The sequence below is a fragment of the Chiloscyllium plagiosum genome, chromosome 10 (assembly GCF_004010195.1).
Source record: "Chiloscyllium plagiosum isolate BGI_BamShark_2017 chromosome 10, ASM401019v2, whole genome shotgun sequence".
NCBI classification, from domain to species: Eukaryota; Metazoa; Chordata; class Chondrichthyes; order Orectolobiformes; family Hemiscylliidae; genus Chiloscyllium; species Chiloscyllium plagiosum.
In genome coordinates this window covers 89,341,403-89,364,554 of record NC_057719.1, presented here as the reverse complement: position 1 = coordinate 89,364,554, position 23,152 = coordinate 89,341,403, and the positions used below count along the sequence as shown (strand labels likewise).

The window sequence follows — 23,152 nt, the reverse complement described above, 5'->3', positions numbered from 1 at the left end:
GCACTATGTATCTTAACCCCTAGGTCTCTGTTCTGCAGCGCACTGCAGTGCCCTAATGTTAACTGTTGGTCCTGCGTCAGGTAGCATTCCCAAAATGCAACACCTCCCATTTATCCCAATGAAAGTAACTGCCACTCCTCAGTTCGCTGGCTCATCTGATCCTTTTGGACTGAGGTCCTTACCTGTCCACTACACCACCAATTTTGGTGTCACCTCCAAACTTAATAGCCATGCCCCTCATATTCACATCCAAATCATTTTTGTAAATGGTGAAAAGCAGTGGACCCAGCACCAATCCTTGTGGCACACTGCTGGTCCCAAGCCTCCAGACAGAAAAGCAACCATTCTCTTCCAACTTGCTACCCTCGAGCCAATTTTGTATCCCAACTGGCTAGATCTCCCGGATCCCATGTGATCTAAACTTACTGTCACATTTGCCTTCATGCCCGTTTCCTTGGGAAGAAATCCTGATCCTGTTCACCAGGCCCTTTCACCCTACTTCTCACCCTCCATCTGAGGCCATTCCTGAAGAAGGGCCTGTGCCCGAAACGTCGAATCTCCTGTTCCCTGGATGCTGCCTGACCTGCTGTGCTGTTCCAGCAATAAAGTTTCAACACCCTCCATCTAAACCTCTCTCTGTGGTCCTTGACCTAATCTTGACCTGTCCAGTGGGAACTGTCAATGTGACATCAGCTTTGTGTTCCCCTCCCTCACTCTGACTTGAGTCCACTTTTCTCTCTGGTCTAATCTGACTTTCTCGTCAAACTTATTGACTAGATATGCTGATGTCACTTAACGTGTTGGCATTATTCTGAGACATAATTCCTATCATCCCTAGACAACAGCCTCCATGTTAAGCATCGTTTTTGTGACTGTCACTGACTGTATCTCCTCTGAAGATCTTCCATTCACCGATCTCCACCTTACTGTTCCCTAATCCCAAACAACTCACTTCTGCCTCCTCCTCATTTAAATTGAAAAGCAGGGCTGCCTTGGTAGACCCATTGTTTCAGATTTTTCATGTTCCACTGAATTCATTTCTTCCTATCTTGACAGTGTTACTTGGAAAGGTTTAAACTAGAGTGGCGGGAGGCTGGGAACTAGAGCAGCAGGTCAGCACTTGAAGAAATTGAGGGGGAGGTGGATGTTAGGGCCAGAAACCCTGAAAGAAAGGACAGGCAGAAACAGATAAATGATCATGATGGGACTGATGGACTGAAGTGATTTGTTTCAAGGAGTATTATGGGTGAGGCAAATGAGCTTAGAACCTGGATCAGTACTTGGGCCTATAATGTGACCATGTCAGAAACTTGGTTGAGAGAGGGACAAGACTGGCTGCTCAGTGTTGTCTTGGATGTCTTGGCTCGAGGATAGCAAGTTGGAAGAGAATGGTTGCTTTTCTGTCTGGAGGCTTGGGACCAGCAGTGCCACAAGGATTGGTGCTGGGTCCACTGCTTTTCACCATTTACAAAAATGATTTGGATGTGAATATGAGGGGCATGGCTATTAAGTTTGGAGATGACACCAAAATTGATGTCTTTGTCAGAAGAAAAGAAAGAAGCATGTGTAAGGTTTAGGAAGCTAAAATTGGACTCGACCTGTGGGCAGTGTAAAGAAAGTGGGAAAGAACTTTTGTAGCTAATTAAGACAGCAAAGAGGAGGCCATGAAATGACCGAGGCTAGTTTGGTTAAAGGCAATCCAAATTAAAAACAAGAGGATAAATAGGAAGAAGCCAGGACCACTCTGGGACAAAGCAGGGATCTTGTGCATGGCTGCAGAGGATGTGGGCAATATCCTAAATGAGTAATTTGCATCAGTATTCACCCAGGAGAAAGATGTAGAGGATATGGAGATTAATGTGGTGCATGCGAAAATGCCAGGGCATATTGCAATCAAGAAAGGAGTGGTGTTGGATGTCTTGAACAACAGATGGATATGTCCCCAGGGCCAGATGGTATTTACCTCAAGTTATTTGAGAGAGACAAGAGCAGATTGCTGACTACTTGACCAAGATCTTTGTATCCTTGCTAGCCACTGGAGAAGTCCTAAAGGACTGCCGAATAGCTAATGTTGCTCCCCTGTTCAAGAAGAGAAATAGGAATAATCCAGAAAACCTTGGACCACTCACTCAAATCAGTGGTTAGGAAGCTATTGGAGAGAATTCTTCGGAATAGGATTTGCACACATTTGAAAAGGCATGGCCTAATTAAGGACAGTCAGCTTTGCTTTGTGCTGGGCGGGTGACAAAGGTGATCGATGAGGATAGAGCAGTGGATGTTGTCACTGTGGATTTTGAATAAGGCTTTCGACAAGTGTCCTTCATGGTAGGCTCATTTCAGAAGATTAAGATGCTTGGGATCTGCAGTGACTTGGCCGCTTAGATTCAGAATTAGCTTGCTTGTAAAAGATAGAGGGTAGTGTTTTTCAGGCAGAACGTCCATGACAAGTAGTGTCCTGCAGGGATCCTTACTGGGAACTGTGATATTTGTGATATATATATAAAAATGACTTGGATGAAAACATAGATTGGTGGGTTAGTAAGTTTGGAGGTGATACAAAGACTGGTGGAGTTATGGATAGTGCCGAAGGTTGTCAAAGGACACAGTGGTATATAGATCAGTTGCAGACATGGGCAGAGAATTGGCAGATGGAGTTTCATCCAGGTAAATGTGAATTGCTGCACTTCGGGAGATTTAAATTTTAAGGAAATGAATACAGTTTTGGCAGGACCCTGAACAGCATTGACTTAGAGGGATCTTGGGGTTCAAGTCTATAGCTTCCTGAAAGTGACCCCACAAGTAGATGGGGTGGTAAAGAAGGCATATGGCCTTTATTAGTCCGAGCACCGAGGTACAAGAGTCAGGTTGTAATGTTGCAGCTTTATAAGACTTCAGCTAGTTTGTACTGAAGAGCATTGCATTCAATTCTGGTCATCACATTTTTGGAAGAATGTGGAGGATTTGGAGAGGGTGCAGAGGTTTACCAGGCTGCTGCTGTATGAGAGGGTATGAGCTATAAGGAGAAGGTAGAAAGACTCAGGTTGTTTCCCCTGGGATGGGGTGGAGGTGGAAGGATGGATGGTCTGGGGTCTTGATAGAAGTCTGTAAAATTTGAGTTGAAATAATGCTAGGGGCCATGCATTGAATGTGAGGGGATAAGTTCAAAGAAGGGGAGGGACAAGTTTTTTTTTTAGTCAAAGGAGACTGCAATGCATTGCCAGGGATGGTGATGGAGGCTGATACAATAGTGGCATTTAAGGGTCTTTTAGGTAAGCATGTGAATATGAAGGGATATGGACCAAGGGCAGGCGGAAGGGATCATGTTCATCAATTTGGCATCATGTTCAGCACAACATTGTGAGCCAAAGGGCCTGCTCTTGTACTGTATTATTTTATGTTAAAGTCTGCACCGCCAAATCTGCACTTCCCAGCACAAGGCCCACAGCCTTGAATGTTACAATATTTCAAGTGTTCAAGTACATTATGGAGACCAAAAGTAGTCTTGGTGACTGCTTTGTGGAACACATCTCCTGTTCTTTTGCTTTCTTGCATTTTTCAATGCACCATTGTGCTCACATGCTTATGTTTTGGTCCCAGACCTGCTGTGATGTTCTAATAAGTTCACACAAGCTGGAATAATACCATTTTTTTTTATTAAATACTTAGTCTCTCAGACCCAACTTTGAGATCAATTACTTCAAACCATGTGTTCTTACCTTAATTTTTATATGTTTTACACCAATATCCCTTTCAGTATTTTTGCTTTCAGTGATAGCTAACCTTTATTCTACTGCTAATGTTTTAGTTCAGACAAGGCTTTGCTTTTTCATTACAACCATTAATAGTTACTTTGCATTTTGTTGGATGGTACCTTTGATCTTTATCTTCCTCTACTCATTTTTCCTAAACCTTCCCTTCTGTTTCACTCACCTTCTCCTTTTTCGAACAACAGAAACCTATTACTTTTCCACCCTTCTACAGTTATAGGAAAAGCTATATCAGAATTGAAATGTTAACTGTGTTTTTCTCCACAGGTGCTTCTAAACCTGATGTGTTTTGCCAGCACCTTGTTTTTTTATTTCATATCTTGAAGAAATGCAGAATTTTGCTTTGATATTGGTAGTTTTCCTGATACTATTCCTTAAATCTCATTGGTTTTAACTTGTCTAACAAACTTACTGTTAACTACTTTGTCAAATACCTTTTGTAAGACAGAAACTCAACTTCTCTACCCTCAACAAGCCTTTCTTGCTTGATCAAAGAACTTGATTGAGTCACTCAAACACAATACTTGTCCAAATGTAAATAATTTTGGCCCAGATTTAATACTGTAACTTTGCCCAGCATTGTTACCAACTTTATTGCTCTCTCCATTTTTAAGGAGAAAGTGAGGTCTGCAGATGCTGGAGATCAGAGCTGAAAATGTGTTGCTGGAGAAGCGCAGCAGGTCAGGCAGCATCCAGGGAACAGGCGAATCGACGTTTCGGGCATAAGCCTGAAGAAGGGCTTATGCCCGAAATGTCGATTCTCCTGTTCCCTGGATGCTGCCTGACCTGCTGCGCTTCTCCAGCAACACATTTTCAGCTCTCTATTTTTAAAACAGGCCCTGTACAACATTCCACCATACCCATAGTTACCTTGATTTAAATATTTTTCACACTGTCCTTCCTCCATTCCATTCACCAGTTTTTCTGTCTCCGTCACATCTGTTCTGATGGTTTCACATTATCCTGGGGATCTTCAGGGTCCATCTTTTCCCTGAACCAAGGATTCCTTACCATTATGGATGAAAAGCCCAATACTGTGTCTGACTTATTTCCTACACTTGTTCCCTCGTTCCACACCTCCCCCCACCTCTCTTTGTCCCATGCACACATACAATCCCCCTTGTTCTCTGTCACTCCACTCCAGCAATGCCACCATGATGCACACTTTCCCCTCCCTTGTCAGCATTCTGCAGGGACAGTTCCTTCCAGGACATCCTGTTTCACTCCTCCTCCACTCACATACCTCCCCACAACTACAGCAGGTACAATACTTGCTGGTTTACCAGCACCATCATTACTATCCAAGGCCACTGTCACACCTTCCAGGTGTAGCAGTGATTCACCTGCACTTTGTTCAACCTTATCTACTGTTTTGCTACTGGAATGCCATTTCCTATTCCTCTCCTATACTCTTATTTTGAGGAGACAAACAGATCACTTAGCAAAACATTCACGTTCTTCCTGTAAAAAATGACACTGAGCTTCGTATTGCTTGCCATTTCAATACACCACGATGTGCTGAGATTTCTGAGATCTGGCCTATACCCAGTGAGGTTGAATGTAAGCTACAGGTATGTCACCTCATCTTTCCATTCAACCATCGGCTTTATACATCAAGTTGATAGTTTCAGAATGTTGACACTGTTCTCCATGTTTGTTACCTATCCTGGCAACCACAGATACTGTCCTGAAATGGATTGTTTTCAGCACCAGCAAGTCATTTTCACTTGCTTATAGTCCCTGTTTTAACATATCTAGCATCTCTTCACTGGCTTACTGTCCCTTTTGTTTGCTCCTGTCTTCTCTCACTCTTGGCTTTTCTCTGTCACTTGTGTTCTGGTCTTCACCTATCTGCTTGCTGAAACCACCCTCTTATTTCCATTTTTTTTTTAAGCTATGTCCAGTTCTGACAAAGGCTCACTGGATTCAAAACACTAATTCTGTTTTCTCTCCACAAATGCTGTTGGACCGATTGAGTTTTTGCAGCAGTTTCTGTATTTGTTACAGATCTCCAGTACCTTCATTTTTTTGTTTTATTTTAGCATTTGCAATGCTCTGATGTTCTCGTACTGCATTCATGTCAAAGCAGGAGTGAAAGATTACTGGCAGAATTTGTGCAATCATTTTTGCCTCAGTAACCGCAGGTGATTTGCTGCTTTTGACTGCAACTTGCTGTTTAACTAGCACCTGCTTTTGGTTTCTATGACTTAGCATGTTCTCAAAGTACCCTGTCCTTTCTGTGACATTGGCAGTGTTCTGTCATAAAAACTTGTCCTAGTACTCATTGGATACCCAAGCCATGTCATCTTAATTTGTCCGCCTAGTCTTGATTTTACTCTGTTTATGAAATCCATTTTGGATATGCTTAATATGAACTGTGGACCTGTTATTCACTTAAGATCTCCCCTGTTTTTCCTAACTAACTCTCTCTACATTTGGATGATAGAAGTGACTCATTAGCTCTTTTCTGTAATTCTTGCATCTGCGGTATTTATGTAGATGATTGGGGACGGCAGGGATTAGTAAAGGTTTGTTATAAAGTGGCTTGAGCATCTTGAGGATATAGGCAGAGATGTGTAAAGAAGAGTTTCTCGTGTTCGGCTCAGCTGACACTGGCAGCTCAAAGCAATATTTATTCCCCTCCCTCTTCCTTCAGATCCTGGCAATATTAGAAGAAATGAAAATGAGTCCAGAGGATTTTAAAAGAATGATTAATTGGAAAAAGATCAGGTCAAACAAGAACCACTTAAATGGTGCTGAAAAAGAAGGGATTAATATTATGTATTTTGAAGGTTCATACCAGTACTTTATATTTCTTAAGAGATGAAGTTTATCTGTTTAGCATCCAGATACAGCAGTGTGTCTTGCCGTGTTGGATAGTTAACATGAAGTGTATTTTTTCGTTTGCCTTTTAGGAATATTGTTCTTTGCAAAAATGTCAAGTTTACTTTTTTATCCTCAGAATCATAGAATCCCTACAGTGCAGAAAGAGGCCAATAGGCCCACCAGGTCTGCAGCAACCCTCTGAAGAACATGAGCATGCACGCACATCCCTATCCTATCCTCATAACTGGGTTTTAACCATGACTAACCTACATGTCCCTGGAGCCTACCAGGCAATTTTTAACATGGCCACTCCACTTAACCTGCACATCTTTGTACTGTGGGAGGAAACTGGAGCACCCAGTGAGAACCCATTCAGACAGGGAGAACATGCAAACTCCATACAGCCCCCAATGCTGGAATTGACTTGGAGATTCCAGCTAGCGCTGATGCTGTAAGACAGCAGTGCTAACTACTGGCTGTTCTTCATAGACTCGTAAAGCAGGCAAATAATCAAGCACAAAAATTTATTAATTTTAACCGTTTTAAAATCCAATGTTGTCATATGTCATTTTTGTAAACATGTCATTACTTTGGTAGCATTTGGTTTTTGCGAATACAAAGAACCCGAATCCACACTACGTGCTTTAAGGTTATTGCATGAGCTTCAAGTGGGAGACAAGAAACTACTTGTAAAGGTGGATGCGAAGACCAAAGCCCAACTGGATGAGTGGAAGGCCAAAAAAAAGGGAGTCAATGGGGTATGTTACATTCAGATAAATATCTGAGCAGTTTTATTGTTGCAAATTCGAAATCCTATCTACATTTCAAGTAAAATGTAACCACTGACTTGCAGTTGTCAGTTAATGTTTAATTGTCATTGAAAGAATAAGAACTTGTTTTCAATAAATTGAGTCCTACTTTTTGCTGCTATTGGTTAGCCATAATAAATCAGTGTCTTTTAGCCAGCAAAAGCAAATAAGCTCTTATGAGGGAAAGAAATTTGGAAGCTTGAGAGAAGGTAAATTGAACATTACTTACCAAATGAAAGAAATGGGTCATTGCAAAATGGACCTGCTTTGAGGTCGGAACTCAAATCCCTTACTCCACGAATTAATACTGAAGAAATTTTAACTTTTTACTTGGGGTGGAGTTCGCAAGGGAGGAAGAATATTACTCAGCTGTGTAGACTTATGACTTCCAAGAGGTCGTTTGTTTTGAAAATTTAGTTTTGTGACATAGGCAGAGAAAAGGAGGAGGTTCTGAGGCAAAAATATAGGAGGTTAGGCAGGAAATTAAAATGTAGGTCCTTTGTAGTAATATTTGGATTACTCCCGGTGCCACGAAGTTCGACGACTTAGGGAAATAAACAGCGATATCTTGAGAAGTGTCCATATTAGAGGTGAAAGTGAGGTCTGCAGATGCTGGAGATCAGAGCTGAAAATGTGTTGCTGGAAAAGCGCAGCAGGTCAGGCAGCATCCAGGGATTCCTGAAGAAGGGCTTATGCCCGAAACGTCGATTCTCCTGTTCCCTGGATGCTGCCTGACTTGCTGCGCTTTTCCAGCAACACATTTTCAGCTCCATATTTGAGGTGTTGGTCTTGGATTTCTTAAATGTGGATAAGTTCCTGGCACCTATTCAAGTATACCCCAGAAATTTGTTGGAAGCTAGGGAAGAGATTTCTGGGACCCTTATTTGTGTTTTTGATAGCTACAGGTGAGGTGCGGGAAGGTTAGAGTTTGGCTAACATGGTGCCCATTGCTTAACAAAGGTGATAAAGAAAAGCCAGGGAACTATGGGCCAGTGCACCTGGCATCAGTGGTGGGCAAGCCTTTGGAGGGCACCATGAGGGACAGGAGTTGCATGTATTTGTAAATGCAAGGATTGGTTGTCCACATGGTTTTGTGTATGGAAAATTAAAGAGAGGCTGACTATGCTCTCACGAACTTGAAGTTTTTGAAGAAATATGAAGAAGGTTGATGAAAGCGGTGGATGTAATCCACATGGACTTCAGTAAGGTGTTCAACAAGGTTCCTACTGGTCAACTGCTTAGTAAGGTTAGATCACATGGAGTACAGGGAGAACTAGCCATTTGCTTACAGAATTAGCTCAAAGATAGGAGACAGGGTGGTGGTGGAGGATTGCTTTTTAAACTGGAGGATTGCTTTTTAAAGCAGTGTGTCACAAGGATGAGTGCAGGTGAACTGCTTTGTGTTGTTTATGTAAATGATTTTGATGTGAACTTAAGAGGTATGGTTAGTAAGTTTGCAGATGAAACCAAAATTGATGTCATAAAGAGCGAAGAATGTAATGTCAGAGTAAAATGGGAATTTGAGATGGGCCAAGGAATGGCAAATGTTTTTATTTTAGATGGATGAAGCAGAGCAAGATGACGGACAAAGACACATCAATGCCTGACGCACTCAATGCTGTCTGTGCTTGGTTTGACCAGAATGCCAGCGATGTGGTAATGCCTGTCCGACAGCCCCAGATACACCATTCCCCTTGGTCACTGTTGCAGATGTCAGATCGGTCTTCCTCTGAGTCAACCCAAGGAAACCGACAGGCCCAGATGGTGTCCCCAGCTGAGCACTCAGATCCTGTGTCGACCAACTGGTGGAGGTATTCACCGACGTCTTCAAACTTTCCCTCCTACAATCCCAAGTCCCCAGCTGCTTCAAGAAGACCACCATCCTCCTCATACTGAAGAAAGTACATGCCGTGTGCTTTAATGACTACTGTCCAACAGCTCTGACCTCAAAATTGTGTACTGCTTCAAGAGGTTCGACGTGGCCCACATCAACTCTAGTCTCCCTGCCTGCCTCAATCCCCTACAATTTTCCGACCTACATAACACTGGTTGTCATATCCTAGCCGTACACTTTTCCCTGGAACATCCTGGGCAACAAGGACATCAGACTCCTGCTCATTGACTACAGCTGCACCTTCAACACCATTATTCCTTCCAGACTGAGCTCAAAACTCTTTGACCTTGGTCTTGGCTCCGCCCTCTGCAACTAAAACCTCAGCTTTTTACCCATCGACCGCAATCAGAGAGGATAGGCAACTGAACCTCCTCTACAATAACACTCCACACTGGAGCCGCGCAAGGGCGTGTCCTCAACCTGCACTCTCTGTACCACGACTGTGTTGCCATCTGCAAGTTTGATGACATCACCATAGTAGGACAGATATCTATCGACACATCAAAATAGAGGAGAGAAATAGAGGGCTTGGTGATATGGTGCAATGAGAACAACCTCTCTCAATATTGGCTAAACTAAAGACCTGATCATTGACTTCAATAAGAAAGGAGGAGAACATGCCCCTATCCACATCAACAGAACGATGGTTGAGAGGATGGAGAGCGTCAGGTACCTTGCAGTGAAGATAATTGATAACCTATCCAGAACTTCCGATATAGATGTGAAAGTCAAGAAGGCGCGACAACACAGTCTGTTCCTCAGGTGGTTCAACAAATTTGGCATGTCAACAAGAGCCCTCACTGACTTCAACAGATGAACTATTGAAAGCATGCTGTCTGGATGCTTAATTGTCTGGTATGGCAACTGCTGTGTCCAGGCCTGTACAAAACTGCAGAACGTGGGGTGCATAGCCCCAGAACATCATGGAAGTCAGCCCTCCATTCAGGGACTCCATTTGCATGGCTGGCTGTCCTGGGAAGGTTGCCAACATCAAAGACCCATCACAAACTGATAATGATCTAAACCTCTTCCATTAGGCAGAAAATGCAGAAGCCTGAAGACACGCTAGTAGGGTCAGGAACTGCTTTTTCCCTGCCGTTATTAGACTGATGAATGGTCTAGCCAGCCTCCCATCATGCTGATCTTGCTTGTGTTGATCTCACCTAGCACATGCCCTGTGCAATGTAATGTTTGTCTAAGTCTTCCGCGATCTGTGCATCCCTGCTTACTATAATCTGTGTCATGATTTGGAGGTGCTGGTGTGGGATTGGGTGTACAAAGTTAAAAATCACACAACACCAGGTTATAGTCCAACAGGTTTAATTGGAAGCACTAGCTTTCGGAGCCACAACCACCTGATGAAGGAGCAGTGCTCCAAAAGCTAGTGCTTTCAGTTAAACATGTTGGACTATAACCTGGTATTGTGATTTTTAACTATGATCGTGTGTATGTCTCGTACACAAAGCTTTTCACTGTACTTTTGTACATATGTCAATAAATCAATCTAATCAAATTAAATATGAGGTGCTGCATTTTGGCAAGGAAAATCAGGGCAGGACTTGTGCTCTTATTAGTAAGGCCCTGGGGAGTATTGCTAAACAAAGAAACCTTGGAGTGCGGGTTGAAAGTTCCTTGAAAGTGGGTTTGCAGTAGGATAGTGAAGAAAACGTTTGTTCATTGCATTGAATATAGGAGTTGGGCAGTCGTGCTGCGGCTATACAGGACATTGGGTAGGCCACCTTTGGAATGCTCAATGCAATTTTGGTCTATCTACTGTAGGAATGATGTTATGAAACTTGAAAGGGTTCAGAAAAGATTTTCAAGAATGTTGCAAGGGCTGCGGGGTTTGAGCTATAGTGCAAGGCTGAATAGGCTGGAGCTGATTTACCCCTGGAGTGTTGCAGGCTGAGTTGTCACCTTATGGAGGTTTATAAAATCATCAGGGGTATGGGTAGAGTAAATAGACAAGATATTTTCCCCAGGGTAAAAGAATCCAAAACTAGAGGGCATAGGTTTAGGGTGAGAGGGGAAAGATATGAGACCTAATGGACAATTTTTTCATGCAGAGGGTGGGTGTGTGTATGGAATGAGGAAGTGGTGGAGGTTGGGGCAATTACAGCATTTAAAAGGCATTTTGATGTGTAATAGGAAGGGTGGAAAGGGATGTAGGCTAGGTGCTGGCAAATAGGACTTGACTAATTTAGGATATCTGGTCAGCATGAATGAATTGGAGCGAAGGGTCTGTTTCCATGGTGTACATCTGTGACTCTACTTTGATATCCCAGTGGGACAGAGCAGGGACAAATTTGAATTTATTATTCTGCAGCATTCAATGTGTTTTGGTTTCCAACATCCCATTTGTGCTGTTGTGGTTTTTGTTGTTGAATAGGTTACTTTTCCTGTATTTTAAATGACTTTTTCACTGGATCAGTGGCCTCTATGACAAGGTTTCAGACCACGCTGCTTCATCCCAATGGCCATCAGACTACATCCTGTGAAAGAAATTCAAAATCGGGTTGTTTTAGAGATCAACAAATTTATTGAAAGAATAAATATGTTGCATATATATGAGCTTTCCAATTAGTTTGATGGATCTTGAGAGCAAAATGGGTCAACCTCAATTAAAAATCTTCTGGATCACATTGTTGATTATAACAGAAGGACAAAATGTTGCCTGTTGAATTGTAATTCTGTGCTGGCAAGTCTTAATATCGCTGAATGTCGGTGAAGTGACATTTGTTTCAGCTGGGAGCTACTCAGCTGCAAGCTGTTGGTGTTTTTGAGCAGCCCTTGATGTCTCATTTTAATCTGATTACACCCTGAAGGATACAAAAACGGAGGATTCATCAGATGATGTTGTAGATGAGGATACCAAGAGAAGAGATCAGATTGTGAAAGGAGCAATTGAAGGACTAATAAGAGAGTACTCCAGTGAATTAAATGCACCTTCTCAAGATCAAGATGCACATCCCAAAAAGAAGAAAAAGGAAAAGAAAGAGGAGGTATTTATTTGTATTACATAAATTAATGATGAATGTTTACTTAATTCAATACATCTTAACTCTTTTGGGCAGAAAGATGATTTTTCTGGAATTCTCACTTGCCAACAGAAGGTTCATAGCTTTGTAGGTAATTCCTTTTCAAGTTTATGTCTAAGTCCTTTTGAAATGTGATGAGGCTTCTGTGTCTCTGACCCTTTCAGGCTGAGTTCCAGGACCCAATGCCAATTTGCCCAATTCCCAATTTTCCTTCCATGGTTCTGTTGATTACTTGAACTCTTGGTGCAATTAACCTCTCTATGATAGTAATTAGATCCTTCTGGCACCACTATCTCAGACTTCACATAATTGCCAGGGCATGGTGGCTCAGTGGTGAGCGATGCTGTCTCACAGACCTGGGTTCAGTTCCAACCTCAGATGACTGTGTGGAGTTTGCATATTCTCCCTATGTCTGCGTAGGTTTCCTTTGGGTGCTCCGGTTTCCTCCCACAATGCAAAGATATGCAGATTAGGTGAATTGGCCATGCTAAATTGCCCATAGTGATCAGGGGCGTGTAGGTTAGGTGCGTTAGTCAGGGGTAAATATAGGAGGATAGGGTAGGAGAATGTGATATTGTGGATTTGTTGGGCTAAACCACCTGTTTCCACACTGTACAGATTCTATTCCACGCCAAGCTTTGTTATTCTTCTGGCTCTGCACTACGCCCTGGCTCGTTTACTGTCCTGTTCCTAAGTAATCAATGATATCCTGTTCAATTTTTTTTTCCCTCATAGTCTTTGTACCCATTCTAGTCTGATCACATTCTTGGAACAGCAGAAAATTCTAGTACCTCCTTATAGTAACTGGTCTGTTGCCTTGTAAGTTATAATGTTTCAGGGACAATCCTTTGAAATGATTTGAGGCTCTGTACTTTGACTACTAAACTAGACAGTGAATTCTAGATACCCTCGATCCTCTTGGTGAAAAGGTCTTTCCTCATGTTCCATCTAACTCTACTAATAACCTTAAATTTGTGCCCCAGGTATTAAACCTCTCTGCAAGAGGAAATAAACTTCCATGTCTACTGTATCCAAGCCCTGAATTATTTTGTACACCTCAGTAAGTCATCACTCAACCTCCTCTGTCTTTCACAGAACAATCTGAGCCTATGTGACTTTTCTTCATGCCGGTAGGCAACATTCTTGTAAATCTCCTCTGCATTCTCTCAAGCAATTCTGCACTTCCTTAGATGCGGTTATCAGAACTGTGTATATCGAACGTCTGAGACCAAATATACCTGCTTTTGTGTTCAGTGCCATGCTCAGTGAAGGGAAGCATCAATTTTTCATCTTTACCACCTTAACTACCTATTGTCCTTTGTGGAAGTGAATCTGGCGTTGATTTCTGGATTGGCTTTGAATGTGACTCCAGACAGACAGTGATGTCTTTGATTCTTAATTGGCCTCTGAGCGGACTGATGAAGCTACTTGTGTTAAGTTTAACAGAGCAGTTTTGAATGGAATGCAAATGCTAACCTTCCCTGTCACGGTCTCATCACATGAAGAAAAAAGGTAGCTTCGTACAAACAGTTGAGAGCGAACACATCATGAGTGAGACATAGCCCAAGTGCATGTGTGTTTGGGAATTTGGAGCTCAGTGGAAATGCAGAGGGGAAGAGATGCTTTTCACTTTTTTTGTGTGGTTCATGCTTCGTAAGACTGTATTCTTCAGCTTTAATTAAGCAGAGGGAGGGGAATCATGGTTTAAAATCTGCAGCTTCAGGTGTATGCTGATTGGAGAAAACAAATGGAAACAGTGACATCACAGAAAATTGGTGTGTTGATTGGTGCATGATTTTCGTAAGTGTTTATTTGGTAGAAGGTATTAACTGAGAAACAACAGAAATAAGTAATTGCAGTGCTAATATAATAAAGAAACATAAGCCAAGCAGGGAAATGAAAGTATGTTAATAGTATTCATACATAAGCATAACTGTTCTTAAAAAGATGAGTAAGGGGCTTAAAGGAAGGCCACGGCAGCAGAGTTCACACCTGTGATATCCTGCAAAGCCAGCTCCAGTTGTACCTGATGAGCACACGTGCAGGAGGTGTGTCCAGTTGCAGCTACTGGTGAATCACATTTCGGAGCTGGAACTTCTGGTGAGTTCACTGTGGAACATCTGTGTTGTGGATACTACAATCAGTGACATGATCATCCCACAGCTGCAAATTGAGCAGGCAGAAAGGGCATGGTTGACTATCAGGCAGAATAGAGGAAAGTAGGTAGTGGAGGAGTCTCCTGTGGTCAGCCTCCTTTCTGACAGACATACTGTTTTGGATATTATTAGGAGAGATGACTGTGTGCATTTGAAAGCAGTGGTAGCCAACTTCATGGCACTATGCATGGATCTGCTGCACAGGAGGGGAGGATGATGAATGGAAAGGTTGTAGTGGTAGGGGATTCATGTGTAAGGAAAACAGTGATCTCTGTGGCTGCAGAAGAGATTCTAGGATGGTATGTTGCCTGCCTGTTGCCCCAAGGTCAGGGATGTCTCTGGAAGGTATTCTGAAGGGTGAAAGCAAACATATAAGACATTGCCATACATATTGGTACTGACAGCATAGATAGAAAAAAGGATAGACAATAGGTGCAGGAGTAGGCCATTCTGCCCTTTGAGCCTGCACCACCATGGCTGATCATCCTTAATCAGTATCCTGTTCCTGCCTTATCTCCATAGCCCTTGATTCCACTATCCTTGAGAGCTCTATCTAACTCTTTCTTAAATGAATCCAGAGACTGGGCCTCCACTGACCTCTGGGGCAGAGCATTCCACACAGCTGCCACTCTCTGGTTAAAGAAGTTTCTCCTCATCTCTGTCCTAAATGGTCTACCCCATATTTTTAAGCTGTGTCCTTTGGTTCGACACTCCCCCTTCAGCGGAAACATGTTTCCTGCCGCCAGAGTGTCTAATCCTTTAATAATCTTGTATGTCTCAATCAGATCCCCAATCAGTCTTCTAAATTCAAGGGTATACAAGCCCAGTCGCTCCAGTCTTTCAGCATAAGGTAGTCCCGCCATTCCAGGAATTGACCTCGTGAACCTATGCTGCACTCCCTCAATAGCCAGAATGTCTTTCCTCAAATTTGGAGATCAGAACTGCAAACAGTACTCCAGGTGTAGTCTCACCAGGGCCCTGTACAGCTGCAGAAGAACCTCTTTGCTTCTATACTCAATCCCTCTTGTTATGAAGGCCAGCATGCTATTAGCCTTCTTCACTACCTGCTGTACCTGCATGCTTACCTTCATTGACTGGTGTACAAGAACACCCAGATCTCTTTGTACTGCCCCTTTACCTAAATTGATTCCATTTAGTTAGTAATCTGCCTTCCTGTTCTTGCCACCAAAGTGGATAACCATACATTCCACATTAAACTGCATCTGCCGTGCATCTGACCACTCACCTAACCTGTCCAGGTCACCCTGTAATCTCCGAACATCCTCCTCACATTTCACTCTGCTACCCAGCTTAGTATCATCAGCAAATTTGCTAATGTTATTACTAATACCATCTTCTATATCATTAACATATATTGTAAAAAGCTGCGATCCCAGCACTGATCCCCACTGGTCACTGCCTGCCATTCAGCAATATGATCAGGGAGGGGAAATGAGGAAGCTGGAGAAATGTGCATTCATCCCTTGTGGTTCAGCCACGGGGCGGTTGGGTTGATTGGTGCAGATGTCCCAGAGGTATATGGATTCATCCTTCCATATCAGTCACAAATTCACCTGCACCTCCACACACGCCATTTACTGCATCCACTGCACCCGATGTGGCCTCCACTACATTGGGGAGGCAGGCCGCCTACTTGCGGAACACTTTAACTCCCCCTCCCACTCTGCCAAGGACATGCAGGTCCTTGGCCTCCTCCATCGCCAGACCATGGCAACACGACGCCTGGAGGAAGAGCGTCTCATCTTCCGCCTAGGAACCCTCCAACCACCAGGGATGAATGCAGATTTCTCCAGCTTCCTCCTTTCCCCTCCCCCCACCTTATCTCAGTCCCAACCCTCGGACTCAGCACCGCTTTCTTGACCTGCAATCTTCTTCCTGACCTCTCCGCCCCCACCCCTTCTCCGGCCTGTCACCCTCACCTTAACCTCCTTCCACCTATTGCATTCCCAACGCCCCTCCCCCAAGTCCCGCCTCCCTACTTTTTATCTTAGCCTGCTTGGCACACCTTCCTCATTCCTGAAGAAGGACTTATGCCCGAAACGTCAATTCTCCTGCTCCTTGGATGCTGCCTGACCTGCTGCGCTTTTTCAGCAACACATTTTTCAGCTCTGATCTCCAGCATCTGCAGTCCTCACTTTCTCCTGCTTTTTGTGTGACCTTGCTTTGATACCTCCGTTGTCCCTACTTTCTAAGCAAACTTCAGACGGACATCATTAATTGTCAAGCATTTGATCACATCCGAAGGTCTTGAAAGATACTATATAATTTGAAGTGTATCTTCATTTTCTTGATCCAGAAAATTTGCTTGATTGTCTGTTCTTTCCATATCTGGTGAAGGATCCCTCCCCCAAACTTGCACTGAATCTTTATCCTTATGGATGTCATGTTGTTAGTGTCCTGCATTTTCTTATTTCAAATGTATCTCTGGCATAATAAAGAGAACAATATATTTTGGTGACAGCCATGTTTTATTCTTCAGGATGACATAAGTGCAATGGAGATGGAAGAGGACAAAAGAGACCTAATTTCTCGAGAAATTAGCAAATTCAGAGATACTCACAAGGTAGTACCATAATTCACTATTTCTACAAATGTGAGCACAAAAACTACACATACTTGCACTTTTTTTTTTAGAAAGCTGATAGTTCATTAGTTGCTGAAAGTAGCTTTTCTTAGTTTAATTGAAGCAATCAGAATTTTACCTTTGCAACCTTATTTTTTTTGGATGGATGTTACATTTGGCCCACTTTAAGTTTGAATTACAAGGCAGTAGACAATAAATTAAACCATGATCAATACTTGCACGTATAATCTGATTTTTTTCTTTCAGAAATACTAGAAATCAGTTCTTTGGGGGGGTGGGGAAGTGGGTGGGTGATAAATTTCTCATGTTTTATTTAGTCAGTGTTAGTTTGAGTATCACTTGATAGACTAGTGGTTAATTGTGTCTTTTAATACATTGAGTTTACTATTGCTTCTAGTGCATTTAGTAACCAAACTTCATACTACAAGAGTCAAATCTAGAAATTGTTAAGTTAAAGAAAATTTGGGAAGGGAGAGTAAAGTATAGAGTCCTGCCCAAAAGTTGGCTAGTGGAAAAGTTAGTGGTGTTATGTAGTACTTTTGAATTGTAGGCATATATTTGAATATTGAAGCAGCAGCTAGGGCAAGGGGAAATCCAAAACAGGTACCATATAACATGCATGGAATAATGTACATGCCCTTAAAGCTAATCTATTCATTGACCCCCACCATTATGATAGAGATCATATGGTGACTAAAGCAAGATGAACTCAGAACTTGTGAAAATGCATGGATAGGATGTAAGTATGAGCTTCAGTTTCTTTTTTATAAAATTCATGGATGCCCCCTTAGAAATATGCAAAGGTGTAACTGGTCATTCCTTAAAGTCTAGTTAATTACAATCATCTTGAAAAAGCTCTTTATTTCAGTGCTTGCAGTTTAATGCAATCATTTTGAATATTGGGATGTTTTAATACTTGCACAGTCAACCTTTGCATGTTTTGATTCTTTTATATTGTAATGTATTTGCTGCAGTCTTTTAGACTGTTGCTGTCAGATGTTCAGTTTAACAGGGGGTGTCCATTTAGAGCACTGATGAGTCTGAAGAATATGAGGTAAGACCCAATCAGCTTATCTTTGCCCTTTACCCTTTCCTTTGCCATTATTTTGCATTTGCTGTGTCAAAATCATAGATGTTTTAAATGTTTACATTTAAACTGCTTCCTTTACTACAACAACAATAATTTCTCATAAGAGGCCACATTAATGTTGAAGCAACTTTGATCTTTTGTAGTATAAAACAAAAATGCTCAATTAGTTAAGTTAATCGTAATTTCTTTTACTAGTTTAAATGAAAATTGAAGGATTATTACATGCATTGAAAACCCGAGGAATTTAACAAAATATTCAAAGGTATGGAGAGCTAGAACTTGAAGCCCGCCTTTTTATATTTCTTTATCCTAGTATAATCTACTCAGCTAAGAGGGATATCAGAGTTTTGTAAGTATGTAGCAGAATATATTGTTACTTGACACCAAAATATTAGCATTTAGTAAAATGCAGAGGTAAGTTCATATAAATCGGAATATTTTGTTACACTTGAATTAATTGCCCATCACATCTAGGAATAGCCCCTTGTAATTTTGTGTTGCTTTTATCACAATATTCCTGCATGTTTGTGCTTTCTATATGGGTGATATTGTTTAATTTAATGCATCAGTTGCGTTAACAATTTAGAATAATTCAAGTTGAAAGTTAACAGCATCAATATTTGCCCTAATCCTTTGCATCTTCATAATTTAGCATAGGTTAGATTGTCCTTCTACACTTAATTAATTTTTAGTCTTTGTTAAACATATTTTTGCATCGCTTTCAACATTAATTATGGCGGTTACATCAGTATATTCAGCAATGGGTAGTGGTGATTTTATTGAAGTGCTTTGGCACTGCCCAGTGGTGGTTGGATAAATTGATGTATCGTAAAAGCTTTCTTTTCACGATTGTCTGCTGATTTGCGAGTCATTGGTGACCAATCAACAGCAAGAGCCTTGAGGTAAGAATTTGTGTTTACAATTATTTAATACTTTTGAATTGTTGGATATTGACATTTTTAAAAGTTTGTCATGTTTAATAATGCGAGAGAAATGATATATTGTATGTAACAAAATTTGTTAAAGTTGATTCTTTTAAAGCATTGGCATCTGCTGGTGCTGACGGCTTGGTCGTTCTATTACTTGTGAACAATTTACTTGCTCTTCCCAGACACATAGCTTATAGGCAATGTTAATCCAGTCTTGACGGTTCAAGTCCTAGCAGACCACTGTAAGTCAAATCACTTCCAAGGATGGATTGTAGTCTGTTGATGTTTCCATTTACTTGTAGGAATTCTGGACTGTAAAGTTTTAATTAAAATATAAATGTTTTATCAGTATTGTAATTGATCATCTAAACTGTACCATGCCTTCCTAAAGTTAGCAGGTTCTATCAACTTGCATTTTGTGTGTACAATAACTATGATTTTGTGATTCATGTACTCTTCTTTAAAGCATTGTAATTTATATTTTAAATATTCCCTCTAATGGGTAAGAATTGTTTTGTTAATTTTTAGAAGCTAGAAGAAGAAAAGGGAAGAAGGGAAAAAGAAAGACAAGAAGTTGAAAAAGAAAGAAGAGACCGAGAAAAAGAACGTGAACGCGAAAGAGAAAGGCGCGAGAGAGAGAAAGAACGTGAGAAAGAAAAGGAGAGGGAGCGAGAACGTGAGCGTGAACGTGAAAGAGAGAGAGAGCGTGAACGGGAAAGAGAGCGGGAACGAGATAGAGACCGTGACCGTGACCGTGATCGTGAAAGAACTAAGGACAAGGAAAGGGAGCGAGACCGCGAAAGAGAGCGAGAACGGGATAAAGAAAGAGAAAGAAGCCGGGATCGGGAAAGAAGCAAGGATCGTAGTAGATCTAGGTTTGCACTGATGATTTTGGGAAATTAGTTAACTATAGAAATTTTCTTTTCCAGTTCTTGTAATTATTTTGCTTACCCTTATCTCTGATGTAATTGTTGGCCTACTCCTGTCCTGCTTTTATTTTTATGTTTCTGATTAAGATATGATTCCATGGGCACCCGTCATCATCCAGTACTTTCTCCGTATAATTGCTGTAAAGTTTACCAGATTTTCTTGGGAGATTTGTAAGTAATTTGGGTGCAAGTTCATGTTGTGCAGACAAGCTGTATCATTGGATATACCAATAAAACCTCAGGGGGAATGAAGGGGAAACAAGAAGCTTGTCTGGACTTAGTTGGGTTTTCCTTCCTGCTGTTTATAATTTGATGACGTTTGTCATCTCCTGTAATGAATGTTTCAGGTTTTTTGACCGAGTGCTGTCAAAAGAACTCTGTTTTATTATTATAGTATTTTAAAGGAGAACCTGTTAAAATCAGTTGCTTATATTAGAATCATTGTTTCGTAGAATACAGTAGAGCAATTTCACCTATCGAGTCTGTACAGCCAAAACTGTTTCATTGATGTTTGCAGAGAGAAAAGTCGAGAAAAGGAGAAGAAAAGGGACCGAGAAGAAGATGAGGAAGAAATGTATGAACGTCGGAAACTTGAACGGAAGCTTCGTGAGAAGGAGAATGCTTACCAAGAGGTAACTTTTGAAAGGCCAAAGGAAGTCTTTTGTGAAAATTACAAATTGGCCTTAGTGTAGTAAAAGTTTAGATTTTAGACGAAATTATAGGAATAATCAGAAAGCTGGAGGGAGAAACTGAGCGAGTTCCAAATCTGTTTCTCCCACCACATAGGCTGCTAGACCTGCTGGGCTTCTCCAGCATTATGTTTGTTGCAGATTTTCAGTATACATAATATTTTTCCTTCGTTTGAGTGTTGGGTTCGCGTTGTTTGGTTGTGCTGTATTGGATCTTGGAAATAGTTGGTTTTCTTGGAGTCATCCTCAGTCCCAGAACAGAACAAAAGTTGACACACAATGCCCACCCTTTTCTTCAATTTTGCATTCATGGTTTGTTTCTGCCGAAGCATGGCTGAGTCAGTTAAGGATATGTACAGCATGCTCAAACACACTTGCCTTATACTAATTAATTTCATAGTCACATAGCGTAAAAGAAGCCCTTTGGCCTATGGAGCCTGCATCGACATATTAGCACTTAACCTTCAATCTAATCCCATTTACCATACTGGCTCATAACTGAGTGTTACGATGTACCAATTGCTCATCCAGATACCTTTTTAAGAGATATGAGGCAACTTTTCTCTCTCATCCTTGATAGCAGCGCATTTCAGACTGTCACTACCTTCTGAGTAAAAAGATTATGCCTTGTATCTGCCCACTAAAGTTTCACCCCTCACCTTGAACCCTCTTGACTGACCCTTCAACTAAGGGAAACAGCTGCTCCTTATCCATTCAGTCCATGCCCCTCATAATCTTGTACACATCAGATTGCCCCTTAATCTGCTCTGTTCAAATGAAAACAACCCAAGCCTATTCCATTTTTCCTCTCCTATGCAATCACATTTTTCCTGTAATTGGTGACCAGAATTGCATATAGTACTCCTGTTGTGGTCTCGCCAAAGTTCAATGCAGCTCCAACATGACTTCCTGGATTTTGTGATCTATGCCTCGATTGAAGGAGGCAAGTATCCCATATGCCTTTTTCACCACCCTTCTAACATGCCCTTCCACCTTCTATGGACAAGCAAGTCAAGGTCCCTTTGTTCTACAGTATTTCCTGTTGTCATGGCTGTTCATTGAAGACACTCAACCTCACTTAAGTATCTGCACTACCTCTGTCTGCAAGCATACTAGGGCAACACCAACCCCTTACCCCAACCAACCCCACTCATAGAAATGTACAGCACGGAAATAGACCCTTCGGTCCAACACATCCATGCTGACCAGATATTATGTTAATTTGTAACAGGTAACCCAGCACAGAACCCTGTGGTATGCTACTGGCTTTCAGTCACAAAAACAGCCTTCTGTCATCATCCTCTGTTTCCTACCACTGAGCTAATTTTGAATCCACTTGATCAAGTCACCCTGTATTTCATGTGAATTTGCCTTTTTGAAAAGTCTCCTGTGTGAGACCTAGCTGAACTCTATATAAACTACATCAACTGCACTATCCTCATCTACATGCCTGTTCACCTCAAAAAATTCAATCAAATTTGTTAGGTCTGACTTCTCTCTGACGAAGTTGTGATCAAGCCGAACCCCTCCAAGTGGAGATAAATGCTCACCTTGAGAATATTTTCCTAAAATTTTCCCTACCATTGATGTTAGACTATCTTTAAACCCTTCTCAAATATTGGAACCAAATAAGCCCCAGTCCTCTGGCACCTCTCCCATGGCTAGACGGGCATTATAAATTTGGGTCCGTACCCCTGCTATTTCCCAACTTCCCTCCCACAACAGTCTGGGACACATTTCATCCAGACAAGATGTGTTCACTTTTAAGCCTGCTAACACCTCCAATACTTTGCCGTACCCTGAATGAGTTTTCTCCAGCATCTCCTTGGGTTGCATACCTAAATCCTTATTCTCTAGTGAAGTATTAGTTCAATACTCTACCAATGTTCCTAGGCATTAACCACAATTGGTCACTAGTAGGTCCTACTCTTTCCCTAGTTCTTTTCCCATTGATATACTTGTAGAATATCTTGGGTGTTCCCTGTTTTTATCAGTCTGAACTTTCTCTTATCCCTTCTTTGCTTGTCTAATTGCTTTCACAGTGGAAGACCTGAGTAATATCCCAACAATTAAAGGGAGTCAGGGGCTGAGTTGAGTATGGTTGCCATTACAAAAGAGAAAGTGCTAGAAAAGGTCTTAAAATTGATAAATCTCCTGGCCCTGATGGGTTACATCCTAGAGTTCTGAGGGAGGTGGCTGAGGAAATAGCGGAGGCGTTGGTTGAGATCTTTCAAAAGTCACTGGAGTCAGGGAAAGAATCCCGGATGATTGGAAGATCGCTGTTGTAACCCCCTTGTTCAAGAAAGGATCAAGGCAAAAGATGGAAATTTATAGGCCAATTAGCCTAACCTCGGTTGTTGGTAAAATTCTAGAATCCATCATTAAGGATGAGGTTTCTAAATTCTTGGAAGAGCAGGGTC

The 23,152-nt window shown here is 41.7% G+C and overlaps 1 protein-coding gene across 3 annotated transcripts in view; it reads left to right on the top strand.

Annotated features, from left to right (window-relative positions):
* The window catches only part of rbm25b (RNA binding motif protein 25b), a 98,521-nt gene that overhangs the window by 54,353 nt on the left and 21,016 nt on the right, over positions 1–23,152 (top strand). For all 3 annotated transcript variants that reach the window (XM_043698354.1, XM_043698355.1, XM_043698356.1), the window contains exons 7-11: positions 7,191–7,351; positions 12,122–12,298; positions 16,991–17,074; positions 19,643–19,989; positions 20,561–20,675. In XM_043698354.1, the coding sequence (XP_043554289.1) occupies positions 7,191–7,351; positions 12,122–12,298; positions 16,991–17,074; positions 19,643–19,989; positions 20,561–20,675 (884 nt within the window). The remainder of the gene's footprint in view (positions 1–7,190; positions 7,352–12,121; positions 12,299–16,990; positions 17,075–19,642; positions 19,990–20,560; positions 20,676–23,152) is intronic.